The sequence below is a fragment of the Salmo salar genome, chromosome 19, assembly GCF_965601325.2.
Source record: "Salmo salar chromosome 19, fSalSal1, whole genome shotgun sequence".
NCBI lineage: Eukaryota > Metazoa > Chordata > Actinopteri > Salmoniformes > Salmonidae > Salmo > Salmo salar.
In genome coordinates, this window is record NC_138309.1 from 4,417,976 (window position 1) to 4,440,936 (window position 22,961).

At 42.6% G+C, this 22,961-nt stretch overlaps 1 protein-coding gene across 1 annotated transcript; it reads left to right on the forward strand.

Moving 5' to 3' along the window:
• The first annotated feature begins 785 nt into the window (after window positions 1–785).
• LOC106578297 (V-type proton ATPase 16 kDa proteolipid subunit c) lies at window positions 786–22,937 on the forward strand. The gene is made up of 3 exons (XM_014156968.3): window positions 786–1,082; window positions 21,549–21,732; window positions 22,050–22,937. Exons 1-3 carry the CDS (start codon window positions 1,010–1,012, stop codon window positions 22,252–22,254), a joined length of 462 nt encoding a protein of 153 aa, XP_014012443.1. The 5' UTR covers window positions 786–1,009; the 3' UTR covers window positions 22,255–22,937.
• The last annotated feature ends 24 nt before the right edge of the window (window positions 22,938–22,961 follow it).

The window sequence follows — 22,961 nt, forward strand, 5'->3', positions numbered from 1 at the left end:
AGATTACTGGATCAATAGCCATTCAGCCACCGTAGAGAAAGAACCAGAGCACAAATGTTCTCCATTCAACTGTGACTTTTATATCCATATTACAAAATCATGTATTTACTGATCGTTGTGAGTGTCAAATTTGACAGGTAGAAGGGCCTATGGAACGCTAGCTGAGGAAAAGGTAGACTAGAAAATGACCTGTGATTACATCACGGGTGAAGGGTCTTTGCAGTGGTGTGGTTGGGGGTCGCTCTCACGGCCTGCCTGCCTATAAAAATATGTAGAGGGGATGGATGGAGAAAGGAGGGGTGGGGGCACTCTGCACAATCTCTCTCTGACTCACACACTCATCGTTACTCCCATGCTGCTTGTAGGAAGCGATACAGTGGGGATTCTCCGCTCCTCGACCACACAATCACTCACGCTCCACTGCTGCATATCACATCTTACTGTAAATGACCCTCTCATGCCAAATGCAGAAATCAATTTTAATGATTTCATAACGGCATTGTACAGCTTAGTCACTCAATGGGGAATTTAGTCACTCAATGCCTAACAAAATATCAAAGGGAAACCCTGCAGCGGAGCACACCAAAATAGACTAAAATAGGGGATTACCTTAAAAAAAGAATGGACATAATCCCAAAATAAACCATTTACTTTGGATGGGTTAAATCAGAAATGCATCAAATTGTTTATTTGTAATTGAAATAAAATGTGATGTGCTGCAGTAAATCATTATTAGAGGTACTTGCGAGCGCCTCCCCTACATATAGTAGATGATGGGGTTTGACCAGTCAGGTGATATTTTCCGCTTCACCATTTTGTGCTGCTGTTACACTGTGTATTTGTCAGAAGATTCGTGACTAGACCATTTACATCGCTAGTTAGCGACATACGTTTCCCAGTTTACATTTAAAGAGCTTGTGGCCTTCGATAGGTTTAGTCGGTAAGCCATTAAGGGGAACCGAAATATCCGTTTTGTATTTCGTGGTAAAAAAAAAATTAAACTGAGAGAATGTCGTCAGAAAGCCCCGAATACTCTCCGTTCTTCGCAGTGATGGGTGCCTCTGCAGCTATGGTTTTCAGCGGTAATTATGACAATTCAATTACTATCTTTACCATAGCTATATTTAAATCATTTGTCAATTCAAACCGCATCTCTTTAATGCCTGAAACCAGAACAGAAACGGTTAGCGTGACAGCGAACGAGCTAGCTAACCAACTACATGGCAAACTAACCCAGTTTACTAGTTGCATAGCTAGCTAACTTAGCGTATACGCACTTGAATCATGTGTATCTGCGTAGTGAATGTTAGTTGGCTTTTATCGAAACTTGTTCTCATAAATACCTAGTTCAGTAAAAGTACTAACTGCCTTGCTATCTAATACATTTCCTAGCTAGCCAGATAAAACGAAACTTAGTAGGACAGTTAACCAAGGGATGGAGTTGGACGCGATTCCATGAATTGTCACTGGCGAATGTCACGTTAGTAGGCTGGACAATAGAAAGAGTGTAAATTCACCCAAGGCTGAAAAATGGCAGGAGAAGGTTGGCTGAGCTGGAACACTAGCCCGATCCCATAGCAAATTAACGGAACGTCCGTAGAGCCTGTTTTGACTGGAGTGACGTTTAGAATTACATTTCGCCTAAATGGCACTACAAAAAGTATTCCTTTTATTTTACCACTACAATCTGTTCTTAGGACGAAACGGAAAAATAACAACTCGTGTAGAAAGGTAACATTCGCACCTCAATGGTGCTATGTCTGCATAAAGAGGAAGCAGGGGAAACATTTAAACTTTTGCTGTTTCTGGTCTAGCAATCGACAGCAGAGTACGCTGCCCAACCTTATGTAATTAGAAAGAGGATATTACTCTGATTTAAAACGGTGTCCGACTTGAAAAAAATCTTAATATACACATTTGTTGAAATATACCAGCATGCTACTCCATCGGAAAACAATGGTAGGGAGCTTAGCGTTCCAAGGGCATAAGGTATTTTGGGGCTAGCAATTGATGACAAGAGTATGCTGCCCAGCCTTACATGATTAGAAAGAGGAGATATACAAAGTGTGAGATATTTGGCAAAATAGACAGACATACCTATATTTCCCTATAGCTAATCAAGTTGCCCAGTATTTTGTTAAACTGTGTCTTTACCAGTAACCACGTCTCCAAAATAATGTGTTTGATAAATGTGTGCGTCGATAGGTCATTCTTTCTGAATTATTTGCTTCGGTTTATGTTTTGTGACATACCACAATTCGATCTGCTTGTTTACAGCTGCACTAGGGTCAAACAACATTCCTTTGACACCCAAGGAGCTGGCAAGAGATATGGCCCTGAAACTGTACCTTAATCCAGGGATGTACACTGAATTATCCCAACTTTTTACCTTAGCTGTCCCTTACGAAGAGCAAAGCCACAGTAGCTTTTTGGATTGGCAGGGTCAGCCAATCAGCTCTTTTGTTGTTCAACGCACCGTTGGCTGTTGCTACTGCTAGCTAGCATGAAGACAAACTGCAGTTTACTTAAACTAGCAGTCTTTCAATGTCCTTGGTGTAACAGTTTGGGGTACACACCTGAATTGAGGTATGTTTTCTGAGCCATATCCACGGTGTCTTAATATACACAGGAATGCTGTCCAATTTTAGTGCAGCTGTTAGCAAGCGGGTTGGATCTGCTGGCTACACCAGCTTTGTGCATAGTGCTACTAGCTTAGGCTAGCAGTTCATTATGAAGGGAAAGGGGGGGATACCTAGTCAGTTGTTCAACTGAATGCCTTCAACTAAAATGTGTCTTCCGCGTTTAACCCAGAGAGGTGCGGGGGCTGCGTTAATAGACATGCACGGCGCCCGGGGAACAGTGGGTTAACTGCCTTGCTCAGGGGCAGTATGACAGATTTTTACCTTGTCAGCTCGGCGATTCGATCTCATTTGGGTCCCAGGCTGAAAAAGTTTTAAGAACCCCTGTTCTAGACGATTCTGTGCTTCCGACTTTGTGGCAACAGTTTGGAGAACTGTTTCAGCATGACAATGCCCCCATGCACAAGGCAAGGTCCATACGGAAATGGTTTGTCTATCGGTGTGGAAGAACTTGACTGGCCTGTACAGAGCCCTGACCTCAACCCCATCGAACACCTTAGGGATGAATTACATTGCTAAAAAAAAAAAGGAACACTAAAATAACACATCATAGATCTGAATGAAATAATCTTATTAAATACTTTTTTCTTTACATAGTTGAATGTGCTGACAACAAAATCACACACAAATAATCAATGGAAATCCAATTTATCAACCCATGGAGGTCTGAATTTGGAGTCGCACTCAAAATTAAAGTGGAAAACCACACTACAGGCTGATTCAACTTTGATGTAATGTCCTTAAAACAAGTCAAAATGAGGCTCAGTAGTGTGTGTGTGTGGCCTCCACATGCCTGTATGACCTCCCTACAACGCCTGGGCATGCTCCTGATGAGGTGGCGGATGGTCTCCTGAGGGATCTCCTCCCAGACCTGGACTAAAGCATCCGCCAACTCCTGGACAGTCTGTGGTGCAACGTGGCGTTGGTGGATGGAGCGAGACATTACATTTACATTTAAGTCATTTAGCAGACGCTCTTGATGTGCTCAATTGGATTCAGGTCTGGGGAACGGGCGGGCCAATCCATAGCATCAATGCCTTCCTCTTGCAGGAACTGCTGACACACTCCAGCCACATGAGGTCTAGCATTGTCTTGCATTAGGAGGAACCCAGGGCCAACCGCACCAGCATATGGTCTCACAAGGGGTCTGAGGATCTCCTCTCAGTACCTAATGGCAGTCAGGCTACCTCTGGCGAGCACATGGAGGGCTGTGCGGCTCCCCAAAGAAATGCCACCCCACACCATGACTGACCCACCGCCAAACCGGTCATGCTGGAGGATGTTGCAGGCAGCAGAACGTTCTCCACGGCGTCTCCAGACTGTCACGTCTGTCACATGTGCTCAATGTGAACCTGCTTTCATCTGTGAAGAGCACAGGGCGCCAGTGGCGAATTTGCCAATCTTGGTGTTCTTTGGCAAATGCCAAACGTCCTGCACGGTGTTGTGCTGTAAGCACCACCCCCACCTGTGGACGTCGGGCCCTCATACCACCCTCATGGAGTCTGATTCTGATCGTTTGAGCAGACGCATGCACATTTGTGGCCTGCTGGAGGTCATTTTGCAGGGCTCTGGCAGTGCCCCTCCTGCTTCTCCTTGCACAAAGACCGCTACCTCCGCCCTGCTGCTGGGTTGTTGCCCTCCTACGGCCTCCTCCACGTCTCCTGATGTACTGGCCTGTCTCCTGGTAGCGCCTCCATGCTCTGGACACTACGCTGACAGACACAGCAAACCCTTGCCACAGCTCGCATTGATGTGCCATCCTGGATGAGCTGCACTACCTGAGCCACTTGTGTGGGTTGTAGACTCCGTCTCATGCTACCACTAGAGTGAAAGCACCGCCAGCATTCAAAAGTGACCAAAACATCAGCCAGGAAGCATAGGAACTGAGAAGTGGTCTGTGGTTACCACCTGCAGAACCACTCCTTTATTGGGGGTGTCTTGCTAATTGCCTATGATTTCCACCTGTTGTCTATTCCATTTGCACAACAGTATGTGAAATGTATTATTAATCAGTGTTGCTTCGTAAGTGGACAGTTTGATTTCACAGAAGTGTGATTGACTTGGAGTTACATTGTGGTGTTTTAAGTGTTCCCTTTATTTTTTTGAGCAGTGTAGAACGCTGAGAGCGAGCCAGGCCTAGACGTCCAACATCAGTGGCTGACCTGACTAATGCTCTTGTGGCTAACTGGAAGCAAGTCCCCGCAGCAATGTTCCAACATCTAGTGGAAAGTCTTCCCAGAAGAGTGGAGGCTATTATAGCAGCAAAGGGGGGGGACCAACTCTTTATTAATGCCCATGATTTTGGAATGAGATGTTCGACAAGCAGGTGTCTACCTACTTTTGGATATGTAGTGTAAATCAGATCGAGCCCAAACTGCCATGTAGTAGGGAGTTGTCGTTAACTACAGGCCAATATTCTACATAATTATATTTTCTGAGCTAAACTAACTACAATGACCAGCATCCATTGCGCACCTACTTGGCCAGACTGAGACGAGAGACAGTATAACGTGATCGGGAGGGAGAGAGCAAGCAGTTTCTTTGAGGTATCTCTACCTGAAAATATATAATCAAAGATTGATAGTTGCTGTTCTTACTTTGAACTACTAAAATAGTGTTTTTGTTAGACAGCAGCTCTATAGCGATGGAATGAAATAATAAGAATGAAATAATAAAGGTGTCAAATAAGCCTAAAACAAATGTAATATACACAACTGAAATGTTTTATTGACGTAATGTGAATGAATGATGGTTAAGTGATAAGCAGTAATGGGCAGTCGCTAACATCCATGGGACTTGAATTATTTTCTGTGTTACAGCATTCAAACAACATTATAAAAAAATGAAATTGAAGATTGTGATAATTTATTGAACTAATCAAACCGAAACGACTTCAAAAAGCACCAATCGCTCAGCACTACCAGTAGGAGAACAAGCTAAAGTGATGAGACAAAACATTTAGGGATTGCCATCGTTTGAGCCACGTTGTTTGCATTTTCAGTTGAAATAATGTCAGTGCATTCATTTGATTGCTTGCTCATATCCTTGATGTCCTCGGGCAAGTGAGGGTGTAGAAACAACTGTCTAGTGATCTTGTGTCTTGCTTGTGACAAACAAGGACAGGGATGGATAAGTATTGTTTTAGATTTTTTTTTTTTATTATCCTGTTAGGTCTGATGCATTCACTCAAAGCATTTTCAACAATATGCTACCTCACAGCATCAAATTACCAATCAACTGTGCCTTTGATTGCAAGAGATGTTTTGGACCATCACTAGGTCGGAATTTATTCCTAATGTTTAATTTAAAATTTCTGTACGGAGTACTGTTTTTCCTTATTTAATAATTCAAAAGTTGAAGTGCCTTTTTATCAATAGCCCCTGTAGTCTTGTAGTATAGCTTAGGCTACATGTGGCAAAGCTGGTTGTGTGCTGATGCAGCATGTGGTAAGAAATTAACATGCTGCTAAATTATGTTATTGAGCAGGGCTTCCCAAACACAGTCCGAAGGCCCCTCCCTGGGTGTACGCTTTTTGGTATTTGCCGTAGCGCTACACAGCTGATTAATTGAATTCGCTGTGTAGGCCTAGGGCAAAAACCAAAACATACACCCATGGCGTTTGGAAACTCTAATATAGAGGCCTTGACCTAGTGGGGTTATTGAATCATGCAGCTATTAGCTGGAGTGCACGTGGCACCATTTTCTCCTTTACTGTGCTGTGTGGTGGCGGCATGCCGCCTGTCTGTCGACCAGGGCCGTTGCTTTGAGTAAAAGGCCTAAATGGTTAGGATGCTGGTTGACTGCACAATCGAGAGCAGGTGTATGACAGCTCATATTTGGGGAAAGTTGTCCTTTTCTATTTTTTCCTGATTTACTTTTATCCTTACTTGCTCTATTGTAGTTAATTCAACTCTGTAATGACTTGTGGCGAAAGGGTGATCCCAGTTATCTGTTTGCGTTAAGTATTCCCAATTTTACTCCCCTTCAAAGCTGTTGCTTATATTGTGCTTCATGATAATTTAAAAAGCAACAATTGTAGACTGGAGTTGATTTGTCTTTGAGAACATGGTTAAGCACTGATTTAAATAATTAAGACACACAAATTAGTGATGCACCGATATGACATTTTTGGCCGATATCGTCCTTGCCAAAAAAAACGATACCGATTTTTATATTTTTTTTACCGTCCTTTTAAGCATTCTAGTACAGTTAAATAGTTAGACAGCATGCGACGCAGCGGTCTAAGGCACTGCATCTGTGCAAGAGGCATCACTACAGTCCAGGCTGTATCACATCTGTCCGTGATTGGGAGTCCCATAGGGCTGCGCACAATTGGGCAGCCCTATGGTCAGTTAAGAATTTGTTCTTAACTAACTTGTCTAGTTAAAGGTTACACACACCACACTGACAAAGTTTTGTTGATGTTTACGTATGTCCCCATTACCAGTAAATCAATCAAAACCTATTTCTTTCACTTACTAATTGTGCCGTTCAGTCGTTTCATTCTCAACCAGGATTTCTATGGAAGGCAGTTTGGTTGTGTCAAAAAAAGATACACGTCAAATAACACTTTGAAGTGTCAAATAACACGACATAATCTGTTAGTAGCTATAGTTAGCTAACTATATAGATAGGTGTCATCTAAAATAACTCTAATTTTTATAAGACAGTTCTTATTTGATTAATGGTTGGACCATCTATGTGAAGCTAGCCACAGTAAGGTTTAGCCACAATAGTGGAATTTGCGGTTAGCCTTCAAAATAAAAGTATAATCATATTTGTATCCATTTGCATCACTGTCAATGACAGACTTTTATTTCAAGGCAAACCGCAAATTCTACTTGTGCCTAATCCTTATTGTGGCTAGCTTCACAACACAACCCGGTCCGGTCGAGCATCACTAGCCAGATGAAGCTAGCTGGCTGCTTATAAAGTTGGCTTTGGGCAGCAGGGTTAAGTAGCTGGCTAGCCATTTATTTTCATGAACTGAAGTTCAATTTCAATAGGTGAACAACAAGTGGCAACCTAGCTAATACTTACTCACAAGGATTCTTAAATCATTGCTAAGAATTATGAAAATGACTGCAGTTTCTGCTGGTTATTGTTTTCAGGCTGGTTGTATTGGTGCTAGCTACCCCAGTTGTTGCGGTCGAACAAATGAACGCTTTATTACCAATGCTGTATTGTAAATGCATCGTTCGTGGCCGGCGTTTGCTTGTTTGCAGATTTTTTAATTTTTTTTTGTACACCTTTTACAGTGCTACTATATCTTTTTTGATATGCAAAGACCCAAACTGTTCCATAGTATGTATGTGGTGAAGCTAATAACAGTGACGCTATTACTGTGTGACTCCGGTATGGCAAAATCTGAAAAATAGCTCACTTGGTAGTGTGTACCGGTGCTCGACCAGTCGGCGAAAGCCAACATCACCCACGTCAGAGACCGGTTGATTGTCAAGGGCAATGAATTCCATTATCTTGGCTTTAATGGATTTCGCCTTTGAGTTGTCTCGCTGAAATTCTTAATCTTTCAAATGACTGCTGGACTTGTCTGCTGTGTGACTGGAGCAGTCAACATTGTGGGCTAGGTTAGGAGTGCTGTGTTGCACGTGTAGCCAACATTTTGTGGCATTATTACGTCATGTACCTACGTTTTATTTAAGTATGCACGGTAGCTTTGACATCGTTTTTTTTTTTTTACCTCACCCTTAAACTAGACATCGGCCGACACCGATGTTGGCATTTTCAGCTAATATCGCCCGATTCCGATATATTCACTTTCTTTTTTTAAAATGTATTGTGCATCCCTAACACAAATGACTTGAGGGACCTAACCAGAAGACAGAAAAAATAATTTTCCTGACCCCCTTGCTGCTGGCCTTCTGCCATTTAAGCTCCTGAAGTTTCTGGTAAAAGGCTACACCATGGGTCGGCAACCTTTTTCCATTTGGTGTGCCAATTTATCTTACCATTTCTACCGATCTGCTTGCCAGTTATGATTTTCATATGCACAGTTTCATTTCATTTATAATAAAGTTGTTCGTATTTCATTATCACGTGGTCATTGAAAAAGTTAGTTATATTACCATTGCCAACTACGTATGCTAAAAATAGCCTACATAAAGCCAACAAATAAAAACATTGCAGCCTGCAGGTAGAAAATATCCTGTTTTTTTTTTATTTTTTTATCCTACTAGCAAACTTTCAACCTTGTATAAAATATTCTGGGCCCTCAGTTTCCCGTGCCAGTGAGCTCCAGACACACAGCTGCAGGCCAGGTAGCCTTGGTCTACTTCTATGCATAATCAGGTGTGCGTCCTTACTCAACATTGATTGACATGAGCGTTACAAACGAAAGACTTGTAAATGGAATGAAATAAGCCAAAATGTGTTCCTCACAAGCGTAGCCTAGGTTGTGCGGCCAGCAAACAACTTGTCTACTCCAACAATGAGAATGGTAAAAGACTGGGATGATATTTTGAATGCATTAACAAATTACCCTAACCAAACTAACATTGTAGATTAGAATAGTAAATGTACTTCCACAATGGATTAGTCCACTGAGACAGGTGTGAATCAGACGGGTGTCTCGTGTGCCAAAAAATATATGTATGAGACCAAACAATTGACCAGTCAACTAAATGGGGTCAGCCCTACTTGGAATACTACCATGGGTTTTAATTTAGCTTTCAAGCATAATCAATTACCTAATCATTTGATGACAGGTTGTGGCTAGATTTCATTGGGTGCAGTGGCGATGGCTGCTCCAAGTTGTTGGTCATCAGTTGAGCCTGCGTCATATCCACAGGGTAGTGGCCTGTTATGTCTGCAGCCTCATCTGCGTGAGGCCCCTGCTCTTGGTTGGTAGTCGGTCCAGGCGCTGACTGGCTGTGACGAGCACAGTCGAATCTCTAACCCTGGCAATTTGACTGGTAAACTCACGGGTACACTCTCAATGGCTGCCTGGAATTGTGATGCAATTTCCATAGTAATGTAGAATGTGGCTCATGCATGCAATGGAATGTATTTTTTGCAGTCAGTTGAGTTGAATCAACAAATCACTGCACATATTGATGTATACGCTTCCTTTTTCTTCCTGCTTTCCTCCTATGGGCATCAAATGTTATGTCACATGCTTCGTAAACAACAGGTGTAGACTAACAGTGAAATGCTTACTTATATGCCATTCCCAACAACGCAGAGGTAAAATAAAAATAATAGCACGAGGAATAAATACACTGAGTAATGATAGACAACTATTTCCATTGAGCGGTAATTCCCCGTTGACCTCTAGTTCTCTATGTTGTGTATTATCTTAAAATATTCTTACAATAGCTTGGTTATGTACCAGTGCCGAGTCTTTCCCAGGGTATGAGTTGAGAACAAATTCTTATTTACAATGACGGCCAAACTCGGACGACGCTGGGCCGATTTGTGTGCCACCTTATGGGATTCCCAATCACGTCCGGATGTGATACAGCCTGGATTCGAACCAGGTACTATAGTGACGCCTTTGCACTGAGACTGCCTTAGACTGCTGCGCCATAGACCGGTGTGCCACATAGCCATAGACCGGTGTGCCACATAATCATCTCATTCATTTCACATTTCCACAAACTTCAGTGTTTCCTTTCAAATGGTATCAAGAATATGCATGACGTTCCAGCAGGTATATCTCACTTGTCACCCCCAAAGCCAATTCCTCCTTTGGCCGCCTCTCCTTCCAGTTCTCTGCTGCCAATGACTGCAACGAACTACAAAAATCTCTGAAACTGGAAACACTTATCTCCCTCACTAGCTTTAACCTCTTACATCTAGATGTTCCGCTAGCGGAACACCGCTCCAATATCCAATGATCATTCGCGCCACGCCCTACAAAGTCCTCAAAAATCCAAAAACTTCAATTTTTCAAACATATGACTATTTTATCTCCTTTATCTAACCACACTGTCCGATTTCAAAAAGGCTTTACAACGAAAGCAAAACATTAGATTATGTCAGGAGAGTACCCAGCCAGAAATAATCACACATTTTTCAAGCTAGCATATAATGTCACAAAAACCAAAACCACAGCTAAATGCAGCACTAACCTTTGATCTTCATCAGATGACACTCCTAGGACATTATGTTATACAATACATGCATGTTTTGTTCAATCAAGTTCATATTTATATCAAAAACCAGCTTTTTACATTAGCATGTGACGTTCAGAACTAGCATACCCACCGAACCCTTCCGGTGAATTTACTAAATTGCTCACGATAAACGTTCACAAAAAACATCAATTATTTTAAGAATTATAGATACAGAACTCCTTTATGCAATCGCGGTGTCCGATTTTTAAAATAGCTTTTCGGTGAAAGCACATTTGCAATATTCTGAGTAGATAGCCCGGCCATCATGGTTAGCTATTTTGACACCCACCAAGTTTGGCACTCACCAAACTCAGATTTACTATAAGAAAAATTGGATTACCTTTGCTGTTCTTCGTCAGAATGCACTCCCAGGACTTCTACTTTACACCCAATGTTGTTTTGGTTCCAAATAATCCATAGTTATATCCAAATAGCGGCGTTTTGTTCTTGCGTTCAAGACACTATCGAAAGGGTGACGCGCCGGTGCGTATCGTGACAAAAAATTTCAAAATATTCCATTACCGTACTTCGAAGCATGTCAAACGCTGTTTAAAATCAATTTTTATGCGAATTATTTATTTTTCTCGTAAAATGGCTGATATTCCGACCGGGAGACGTTGTTTTCGTTCAGACTGAAAATGTAAAATGGACTCTTCACGTGCACGCGTGCACCCGTGTCATTGTTCTCAGATCGACCACTATCCAAATGCGCTACTGTTTTTCAGCCAGGGACTGCAGAGTCATCATTCCCCGTTCTGGCGCCTTCTGAGAGCCTATGGGAGCCTTAAATATCACGTTACAGCAGAGATCCTCTGTTTTTGATAGAGGCTATAGAAGGCCAAGAAATGGTCAGAGTGGGCACTTCCTGTATCGAATCTTCTCAGGTTTTGGCCTGCCATATGAGTTCTGTTATACTCAGACACCATTCAAACAGTTTTAGAAACTTTAGGGTGTTTTCTATCCAAATCAAACAATTCTATGCATATTCTAGTTTCTGGGCAGGAGTAATAACCAGATTAAATCGGGTACGTTTTTTTTTTATCCGGCTGTGAAAATACTGCCCCCTATCCTAAACAGGCTGATTGGTACTGTTGAAACCGGGATTCATCCGTGAAGAGCGCACTTCTCTAGCGTGGCCGTCGACGGTGAGCATTTAGGGGGCGGTATTGACACGGCCGGGAAAAAAACGTACCCGATTTAATCTGGTGTCTGATTATTTCTGGCTGGGTACTCTGCTGACATAATCTAATGTTTTGCTTTCGTTGTAAAGCCTTTTTGAAATCGGACAGTGTGGTTAGATTAACGAGAGTCTTGTCTTTAAAATGCTGTAAAATAGTCATATGTTTGAGAAATTGAAGTAATAGCATTTCTAAGGTATTTGAAAATCGCGCCACGGGATTCAATTGGCTGTTGCGTAGGTGGGACGAATTCGTCCCGCCTAGCCCAGAGAGGTTAATCAAAGCAGCAATAAGCTACAGTCATAGTCTCTGTGTGTGGCCTGTTGGGACATCTAATAAATGGAAGATGGAATTATGATGGAATGAAAGTTAAAGTTTACTTTGGGCACGCTTTTCATCCAAAATTCCAAATGCTGCCCCCTATCCTAAAAGTTAAGTTACATTTCTGCTGCTTCCCTCACTAGCTTCCCTCACTAGATTCGACCAGATCGATACGGAACGGGTCTAGTTGTCCTCGGGTCCGTTCAGAACAGGTCTCTCTATTTAAATGTATTTGTCCATTTCGGAACGAGGTCCAACTTTTTGGACCTGTGACGACCTCTAGCCTTTGCCTGACTTGCAGAATGATATAATGATTATTTGCATCAATCCAGTGGCCATTTGTTTTGCTAACTCGGCAACCAGATGAGTGCTACATAAATATCGCTATCCAAGCAACAGTCTCTGGCTGGTGCACAATTTAATTAAAGGGTAACCTATACCTGAAATTCTACATTTTGTAGATTTTCCCAGACCTCAAGTGGTCTCCTGGTGTGGTTTAACTTCTTTGGGCTAGGGGGCAGTATTTTCACATCCGGATAAAAAACGTACCGATTTAATCTGGTTACGACTCCTGCCCAGTAACTAGAATATGCATATAATTATTGGCTTTGGATAGAAAACACCCTAAAGTTTCTAAAACTGTTTGAATGGTGTCTGAGTATAACAGAACTCCTATGGCAGGCAAAAACCTGAAGGTTTCATGCAGGAAGTGGCCTGTCTGACAAGGTGTTGTTCTTGCTTCTGTGTATTGAAGAGTCTTAGCTGTAACGTGACATTTCCTAGGGCTCCAATAGGCTCTCAGAGCCCGGGAAAAACCTGAACGATGACGAGGCAGCCTCAGGCTGAAACACATTATCGCCTTTTCCAAGTGGCCCATCAGAGGACAATGGAATTAGGCGCGTGCCCGATTCGACCCCGTGCAGTATTTTCCTTCGGCTGTTTAGCTAATTGCAGATTCCCGGTCGGAATATTATCGCTTTTTTACGAGAATAATGGCATAAAAATTGATTTTAAACAGCGGTTGACATGCTTCGAAGTACGGTAATGGAATATTTAGAAATTGTCACGAAATGCGCCATGCGCACGACCGTTATTTACCATTTCGGATAGTGTCTGGGACGCACGAACAAAACGCCGCTATTCGGATATAACGATGGATTATTTTGGACCAAACCAACATTTGTTATTGAAGTAGCAGTCCTGGGAGTGCATTCTGACGAAGAACAGGAAAGTTAAGACCATTTTTTGTTATACTAAATGGGATTTTGGTGAAGGCTAAACTTGCCAGGTGTCTAAATAGCTAGCCCTGTGATGCCGGGCTATCTACTCAGAATATTGCAAAATGTGCTTCATCCGAAAAGCTATTTTAAAATCGGACATATCGAGTGCATAGAGGAGTTCTGTATCTATAATTCTTAAAATAATTTATGCTTTTTGTGAACGTTTATCGTGAGTAATTTAGTAAATTCACCGGAGGTTTGCGGGGGGTATGCTAGTTCTGAACGTCACATGCTAATGTAAAAAGCTGGTTTTTGATATAAATATGAACTTGATTGAACAAAAAATGCATGTTTTGTATAACATAATGTCCTAGGTGTGTCATCTGATGAAGATCATCAAAGGTTAGTGCTGCATTTAGCTGTCTTCTGGGTTTTTGTGACATTATATGCTAGCTTGAAAAATGGGTGTCTGAATATTTCTGGCTGTGTACTCTGCTGACATAATCTAATGTTTTGCTTTCGTTGTAAAGCCTTTTTGAAATCGGACAGTGTGGTTAGATTAACGAGAGTCTTGTATTTAAATAGCTGTAAAATAGTCATATGTTTGAGAAATTGAAGTAATAGCATTTCAAAGGTTTTGAAAATCGCGCCACAGGATTCAACTGGCTGTTACGTAGGTGGGACGAATTCGTCCCGCCGGTCCCATAGAGGTTAAGCATTGTTGTGGACATTTCTTTTGTTTTCTATTAATTTTTTAAATTTTTATATAAGTGATTTGAGTGAAAAACAAAATGGAATCAAGCAAACAATCGCAGACCCTGTTCTATTCATTCTGCACACACAAGGACTTACTTCTAGAGAGAATAGTCTAAGATGAATCCAATGTTCCCTTTAGTACTCATGGAGGCTGACCATAGCCATTCACAAAGGAGCATCATTGATCCACCGCCCATGATACATTGCCTGGGTTTTGTGGTCAGTCTGCAGTGCAAGAGACCTGTTTAGAGAGATTTAAAGGTGTAGGTACTCAAACTTGGTAGTGTTTTGTAATATTTACAGTGAATGCAAATCTCTACATATAACACGTTTAACTGGCTAATTCACTCCTTTTGGGCACAATTTCTCCTAGGCTATTTGATGAAGTCATATTCACATACTGTTGCTATATGCTGGAGCTTCTTAGCACTCCTTGCTGGGTTGAGGCAAACAATATTTATCTTTCTCCACCAACAAAAATTACCTTGTCCAGTGTCGTCCTTCTTGCACAATGCTAAGGTAAGAGTGGCGCAGACAGTCGGGCAGTAGCTGCTAGTTAGGCTGCATATTAGATGCTCTGGTCAGTCGCAGCCACCTCAGGGCTGTCAGTTTAGTGTGATCTCGCTGCGGGTGATGCATGTTTGCTGTGGGAGAAATCTCGTCAACCCATTCTGCCTCTGATTCGCGACCACGGCGGCCTGTCGCCCCCATGGTGGCCTGTCGCCCCCACGCTGGTGACAGGCTCTCGCCGTTACCTAGATATTTATTTTATCCTCCAGTCGGCTGACCTGTTACCGACCGAGCACATCCATTTTTAGAGGCCCATGAGAGTATTGATTTTTATCACAACACTGTTCTGCCTCGGATTCTCTGCCCCTCCTGCAGACGTTGGCACTCTGACTTCTCTGGCTGTCTGCATCCTGGTCTGTGTCGTTTTTGAGCCTCCTGTCGGCGTGCTGACTCTGCATTCTGCTGGGCCGCTATTACATTAGTGCCCTGCTGCCGCTTGTCATGTAAAAATGTTCCCAGCTAAAAGTGTTCCCAATTCAATGTTCTATTCATATTCACGTTCTCGGTTCCGACTTCAGATGAGTCCCATGAAGCTTGTGGGCGTAGAGCAAAATGGATAATGCGTTTGTGAGAGTCAGCTTTTTAGATCTGGGTCCAAATAGTTTCTAACTCGAACGTTTCAGGTGTTAGACCTTTTCGTGAGAAACAATTATTGGCACGCCGAGGGGTCAGACTTCGGACTAGTCCAGTGAATTTTGTGGGTGTTGTAGCGCAAAAAGGGAAACTCGTTCATGTTTGAGTCTCAGCTTTTAAGAACTGGGTCCAATAGTTTCTAGCTCAAACGGTTCAGATGTTACATATGTTTTCAAACATAACGTCACAATTGATCAGAACACAGAACTATCAGAACGTGAACATTTTCAACCTGGGAGCGTTTTTACATGACACCGGTTAACACTGTCATAGATTTAAATGTCTATTTTATTGAGTGCTGCCAATGTGACATCAGATTGGTGCTGGTTTGTGTCCTTTCTGAGCTACTTCTGCTGCTGGTTGCCTCTGCAGGTATGTGACATTCTGCTGATCTCTGAAGTCAGCAGCTTCCAGTATGGAAAACCTAATGAGTCTATTCTTCAGGCAGTCAGGGAGGTGGAGTGATTTTTAGATTCCTGCAGCTCTTGCACAGGATGAAAGCCTGATCTTTAAAGCCATGAAATGGAATGAACAGGGTTAACCTCAGCTCTCCATTCCCTGTTGGTATCTATGGGTTGAGGTGAAGAGAATTTGCCCTGAACCGTAGCTGTTAAATGGAGTGGCTGGTTTGAGATCCGCAGTCAAGCACATTATCAGTGGTTAGGCTATGTCAGTGTTGGAGAACATGATGCTGGTAATTTCCTCATACACAAGAATTTCCCAGCTGTAGCTACATTGACCTTGTACAGGGAACATAAGCTATGGAGTTGTAAATTTGTTAGCTAATCCTCGATTTCAGTTCCTCCATATTGCTCAACTCTATTCTACTCTATTTGTACATTGATCTAATCACAGAATTAAATGGTACATCATTATACCATGGTATTGTTGAATACTCCTTTCTGATTGGCTTGAAGGGCATTCTATAGCGTGCATTATTTCCCTATAAGGCACGGTATATTTGCACGGTAGAATTCAGTGGCTATAGTAAATGTTTTGTTTGAGCTGCTTTTTAAAGCAAAAGTCGAGTTGGTATTGATTTCGATTTTCATAATAGCAAGTTGGACTGATGGTTTGGTTAGCTGAACTAGCAAGTTTGTTTGTTTAGGTTACCACAGCAACTACATTTAGTAAACTTACTTTTGGTCATGTAGTGAAGCTAGTATGTGGACACCTGCTTTTTGAACATCTCATTACAAAATCATGGGCATTAATATGGAAATGGTCTCTTTCCCCCCTTGCTGCTATAACAGCCTTCACTCTTCTGGAAAGGCTTCCCACTAGATCTTTAACATTCAACCAAGAGCATTAGTGAGGTTGGGCACTGGCTCGCAGTCAGCGTTCCAATTCATCCCAAAGGTGTTCGATGGGGTTGAGGTCAGGGCTCTGTGCATGCCAGTCCAGTTCTTCCACACATCTCGACAAAACATTATGTATGGTCACACACATTTTTAGCAGATGTTATTTCGGGTGTAGCGAAATGCTTGTAGTTCTGACAGTAGACTAGTATAGAACACAGTATATACATATGAGATGAGTAATGCAAGATATGTGAACATTATTAAAGTGGCCAATGACTTCAAGTCTGTGTATATAGGCTGCTGCCTATCTGTGCTAGTGATGGCTATTTAAGCCTGATGTTCTTGAGAGCTGTTTTTCAGTCTCTTGGTCCCAGCTTTGATGCACCTGTACTGACCTCGCCTTCTGGATGATAGCAGGGGGACCAGGCAGTAGCTCAGGTGGTTGTTGTCCTTAATGATCTTTTTGGCCTTCCAGTGACATTGGGTGCACAGTGATGCATTGTGCAGACAGCACCACCCTGTGGAGAGCCCTGAGGTTGTGGGCCTTGCAGTTGCCGTACCAGGTGGTGATAACAGCCCGACAGGATGCTCTCAATTGTGCATCTGTAAAAGTTTGAGGTGACAAGACAAGTTTCTTAAGCCACCTGAGGTTGAAGAGGTGCTATTCCACCTTCACCACACTGTCGTGTGTGGGTGGACCGTTTCAGTGATGTGTACGCAGAGGAACTTAACTTTCTACCTTCTCCACTGCTGTCCCGTCGATGTGGATAGGAGGGTGCTCCCTCTGCAGTTTCCCGAAGTCCACGATTACCTCCTTTTTTCTTTTGTTGAGTGAGGTTGTTTTCCTGACACCACTCCGAGGGCCCTCACCACCTCCCTGTAGACTGTCTCGTCGTTGTTGGTAATCAAGCTTACTACTGTTGTCTGCGAACTTGACGATTGAGTTGGAGGCGCGCATGGCCACGCAGTCATGGGTGAACAGGGAGTACAGGGTGGGGATTGAGCACTCAGACCCAGGGCCTTGATCTTAATGATGAGCTTGGAGGGTACTATGGTGTTGAATGCTGAGCTATCGTCAATGAACAGGATTCTTACATGGGTATTCCTCTTGTCCAGATGGGATTGTGCAGTGTGAAGGTGATTGCATCAAATGTGAACCTATTTGGGTGGTAAGCAAATTGAAGTGGGTCTAGGGTGACGGGTAATGTGGAGGTGATATGATCCTTGACTAGTCTCTCTCAAAGCACTTCATGATGACAGTGAGTACTATGGAGCAATAGTCATTTAGTTCAGTTACCTTTGCATTCTTGGGTAAAGGAACAATGGTGGCCATCTTCAAGCATGATGGGACAGCAGACTGAGATAGAGATTGAATATGTCAGTAAACACACCAGCCAACTGGTCTGCACATGCTCTGAGTACGCGGCTAGGGATGTCGTCTGGGGCGGCAGCCTTGCGAGGGTTAACACATTTAAATATCTTACATCGGCTACGGAGCAGGAGAGCCCACAGTCCTTGGTAGTAGGCCGCCTCGGTGACACTTATCCTCAAAGCAGGCAAAAAAGGTGTTTAGCTTGTCCGGAAGTAAGACGTCAGTGTCCGACGTGGCTGGTTTTCCTTTTGTAGTCCGTGATTTGTCTGTAGACCCTGTCACATATGTCTCGTATCTGAGCCGTTGAATTGTGACTCCACTTTGTCTCTATACTGATGTTTTGATTGCCTTGTGGAGGGAATGACTACTGTTTTTGTATTTTGCCATATTCCCAGTCACCTTGCCGTGGTTAACCTCTCTGGGCTAGGCGGGACGAATTCGTCCCACCTACGTAACAGCCACTTGCAGCCTGTGGCGCGATTTTCAAAACATTAAATCCTATTACTTCAATTTCTCAAACATATGACTATTTTACAGCTATTTAAAGACAAGACTCTCGTTAATCTAACCACACTGTCCGATTTCAAAAAGGCTTTACAACGAAAGCAAAACATTAGATTATGTCAGCAGAGTACCAAGCCAGAAATAATCAGACACCCATTTTTCAAGCCAGCATATAATGTCACCAAAACCCAGAAGACAGCTAAATGCAGCACTCACCTTTGATGATCTTCATCAGATGACAACCCTAGGACATTATGTTATACAATGCATGCATGTTTTGTTCAATCAAGTTCATATTTATATCAAAAACCAGCTTTTTACATTAGCATGTGACGTTCAGAACTAGCATACCCCCCGCAAACTTCCGGGGAATTCGCTAACATTTTACTAAATTACTCACGATAAACGTTCACAAAAAGCATAACAATTATTTTAAGAATTATAGATACAGACCTCCTCTATGCACTCTATGTCCGATTTTAAAATAGCTTTTTGGTGAAAGCACATTTTGCAATATTCTAAGTACATAGCCCAGGCATCACGGGCTCGCTATTTAGACACCCGGCAAGTTTAGCACTCACCATAATCATATTTAGTATTATAAAAGTTTGATTACCTTTTGTTGTCTTCGTCAGAATGCACTCCCAGGACGTCTACTTCAATAACAAATGTTGGTTTGGTCCAAAATAATCCATCGATATATCCGAATAGTGGCGTTTTGTTCGTGCGTTCCAGACACTATCCGAAATGGTAAAGAAGTGTCGCGCGCATGGCGCAATTCGTGACAATAAAATTCTAAATATTCCATTACCGTACTTCGAAGCATGTCAACCGCTGTTTAAAATCAATTTTTACGCCATTTTTCTCGTAGAAAAGCGATAATATTCCGACAGGGAATCTCCTTTTCGGCAAACAGAGGAAAAAATCACAAAGGCGGGGGCGGTCGGGTCACGCGCATAAGCCCAGAGTCCCTTGATCGGCCACTTGAGAAAGGCGATAATGTGTTTCAGCCTGGGGCTGGAATGACGACATTCTGTTTTTTCCCGGGCTCTGAGCGCCTATGGACGACGTGGGAAGTGTCACGTTAGAGCAGAGATCCTTAGTAAAAGATAGAGATGGAAAAGAAGTTCAAGAAATGGTCAGACAGGCCACTTCCTGTAAAGGAATCTCTCAGGTTTTGACCTGCCATTTGAGTTCTGTTATACTCACAGACACCATTCAAACAGTTTTAGAAACTTTAGGGTGTTTTCTATCCATATGTAATAAGTATATGCATATTCTAGTTACTGGGTAGGAGTGGTAACCAGATTAAATCGGGTATGTTTTTTATCCAGCCGTGTCAATACTGCCCCCTAGCCCTAACAGGTTAAATGCGGTGGTTCACGCTTTCAGTTTTGCCATCTATCCACAGTTTCTGGTTAGGATAGGTTTTAATAGTCGCAGTGGTTACATCTCCTATACACTTTCTGATAAAACTCGGTCACCGTCTGTATTCGTCAATATTATTTTTGGAAGCTACCCAGAACATATCCCAGTCCACGTGATCAAAACAATCTTGAAGTGTGGATAACGATTGGTCAGACCAGCATTGACTAGTCCTTAGCAAGGGTACTTTCCTGTTTTCAGTTTCTGCCTATAGGAAGGGAGGAGCAAAATGGAGTCATGGTTTGATTTGCTGAAAGGAGGGTGAGGGAGGGCCTTGTATGCATCCCGGAAGTTGGAGTAACGGTGATCGGGTGTTTTTCCAGCACGAGCACTACAGTCGATATGCTGATAGAATTTAGGCAGCCTTTTCCTCATTTGCTTTGTTAAAATCCCCAGCTACAATAAATGCAGCCTCAGGGTAAATGTTTTCCAGTGAGGGCCATCGTTGTTTCGGATTGGGAGGTGTAATACACGGCCTTGACTATAACCAAAGAAAATGTCTCTTGGGAGGTAATACGGTCGGCATTTGATTGTGAGGAATTCTAGGTCAGGGGAACAAAAGGGGGGGGGTGGTGTATTGTCATGCTGAAACAGGAAAGGGCCTTCCCCAAAGCACAGAATCGTCAAGATTGACATTGTATGGCATTGGCCATGGTGATCTTAGGTTTGTGTGCGGCTGCTCAGCCATGGAAACCCATTTCATGATGCTCCCGATGAACAGTTCTTATGCTGACATTGCTTCCAGAGGCATTGTGGAACTCTGTAGTGAGTGCTGCAACCGAGTAGTTTTACGTGCTCCAGTACTCAACTGTCCTGTTCTGTGAGCTTGTGTGGCCTACAAGTTCGTGGCTGAGACGTTGTTGCTTCTAGACGTTTCCACTTCATAATAATGTCACTTACAGTTTACCGGGGCAGCTCTAGCAGAGCAGAAATCTGAAGGACTGACTTGTTAAGGTGGCATCTTATGATGGTGCCATGTTGAAAGTCACTGAGCTCTTCAGTAAGACCATTCTACTGCCAATGTTTGTCTATGGAGACTGCATGGCAGTGCGCTCGATTTTTATACAACTGTCAGTGGCTGAAATAGCCGTATCCACATTTGAAGGGGTCTCCATACTTTTGTGTGTATATGTGTGTGTGTGTGTGTGTGTGTGTGTGTGTATATATATATATACACACACACCTGTCTGTACTTCAGTGGATGTTAAACATTTCCACTGTCAAATTAACTAATTTCTAGTGGCGAATGTGTTAAATTATAGCCATTGTATGACGGGGGATAATCAACTCGGGGCTCTGTGTTCTTTGGAAAATGTAACTCCTTGGAAGGTCAGTTCCACTCGGTTAGTGCATCGTGGAACACACCTTCCACATCGTTCATTATTTTCCATAGAACGCATAGCCCCTTGTTGATTATCCCTTGTGTTTAATTATTTACTTAGAATTAGATCCATAGAGATACAATCTTTCTTTTTTCTCTTCTCCCCCCACCAGCCTTGGGAGCAGCCTATGGCACGGCTAAGAGTGGAACAGGGATTGCTGCCATGTCAGTGATGAGGCCAGAGCTCATCATGAAGTCCATCATTCCCGTGGTCATGGCGGGTATTATAGCCATCTACGGCCTGGTAGTAGCAGTGCTCATCGCTAACAACATCTCTGAGAAGGTCACCCTCTACAAGTGAGTCTGACATTTCCCACGTCCCTTTATTTCTAGAAATTGGCTCTATTTGCATTTCCCCTCGATTCCTATTACTTCAAGGTGAGGAACTTCTATCAGGCTCTGAGGCAACTGGTCCATCAGTCCATTACGCCTGACATTAATATTAGATCAAATCTATATACCATTAAAAAAAAAAGTTTTGTTGCCCAATATTTTGTTCGTTTTTAATTGAAAACATCTCATCTTACTATTGTCATTGTTCATTCGGTATCACATAGTAACCCTGTCCACTGTATTGATACTATGGTAATCCTCTGTCCCTCTCTGTGTTGTAGGAGTTTCCTCCATCTTGGTGCTGGGCTGAGTGTGGGCTTGAGCGGGTTGGCAGCTGGCTTTGCAATTGGTATTGTAGGTGACGCAGGGGTTAGGGGCACGGCCCAGCAGCCCCGGCTGTTCGTGGGCATGATCCTCATCTTAATCTTCGCCGAGGTCCTTGGGCTCTACGGTCTCATCGTGGCCCTCATCCTATCCACGAAATAAACCACCAACCTCTCCACCAAAATCTGTCTTTTTATGTTGCTGAAGGAGAAATAAAAAATGTACGGAATACTGGATAAAAAATAAAGCGAATGAGAATAAAAAATGGCTCCATAAATATGGTCTTCTCTACAATGTGTACAGTTGTCCCAATTTCATAGTCAAATGCAATGTAGTGATTTGTCTGTCCTGTGTGTTGTAAAATGTATGAAGATCCGCTTTCCCCCCCACTGGTTTTACAGCCTCCAGGCTTGCCAGGTTTCTTGCTGGTTTCTGCCTCTGGTCTTAGAGAGCTGACCAAAGGGCCCCACTGCTTTTTCTCCTCCTGCATTGATTTGGCTGTTTACATGATTTCTGTATTTAATGTCTGAGGATCTATTTGTAAAGAAAAAAATGTATGGACAAGTTTTATTTTTTCATTTTATTTATAAATGTTTAAATGGGGCATAAATCTTTAATTCCCCATGAATTCTATAGATTTAATGCACTGTGGGTTAATTGTGATGTGGTTGGAGTTCCTCTGGACGTATTATTTGGTTTAAAATTAAGGTTGCCTTTAGTGTGGGAGTTGTGTGTAACTGTATTTGTCAGAATGAAAACATTGAAATGTTTTGATGTAGTACCGCTGTTTGATTGCATTAAAGGTTGTTGCCCAGTGTTGGGTCTCACAAGTGTAACTTTGAAAACATCTCTCCCTCCAGCTTCTTCAT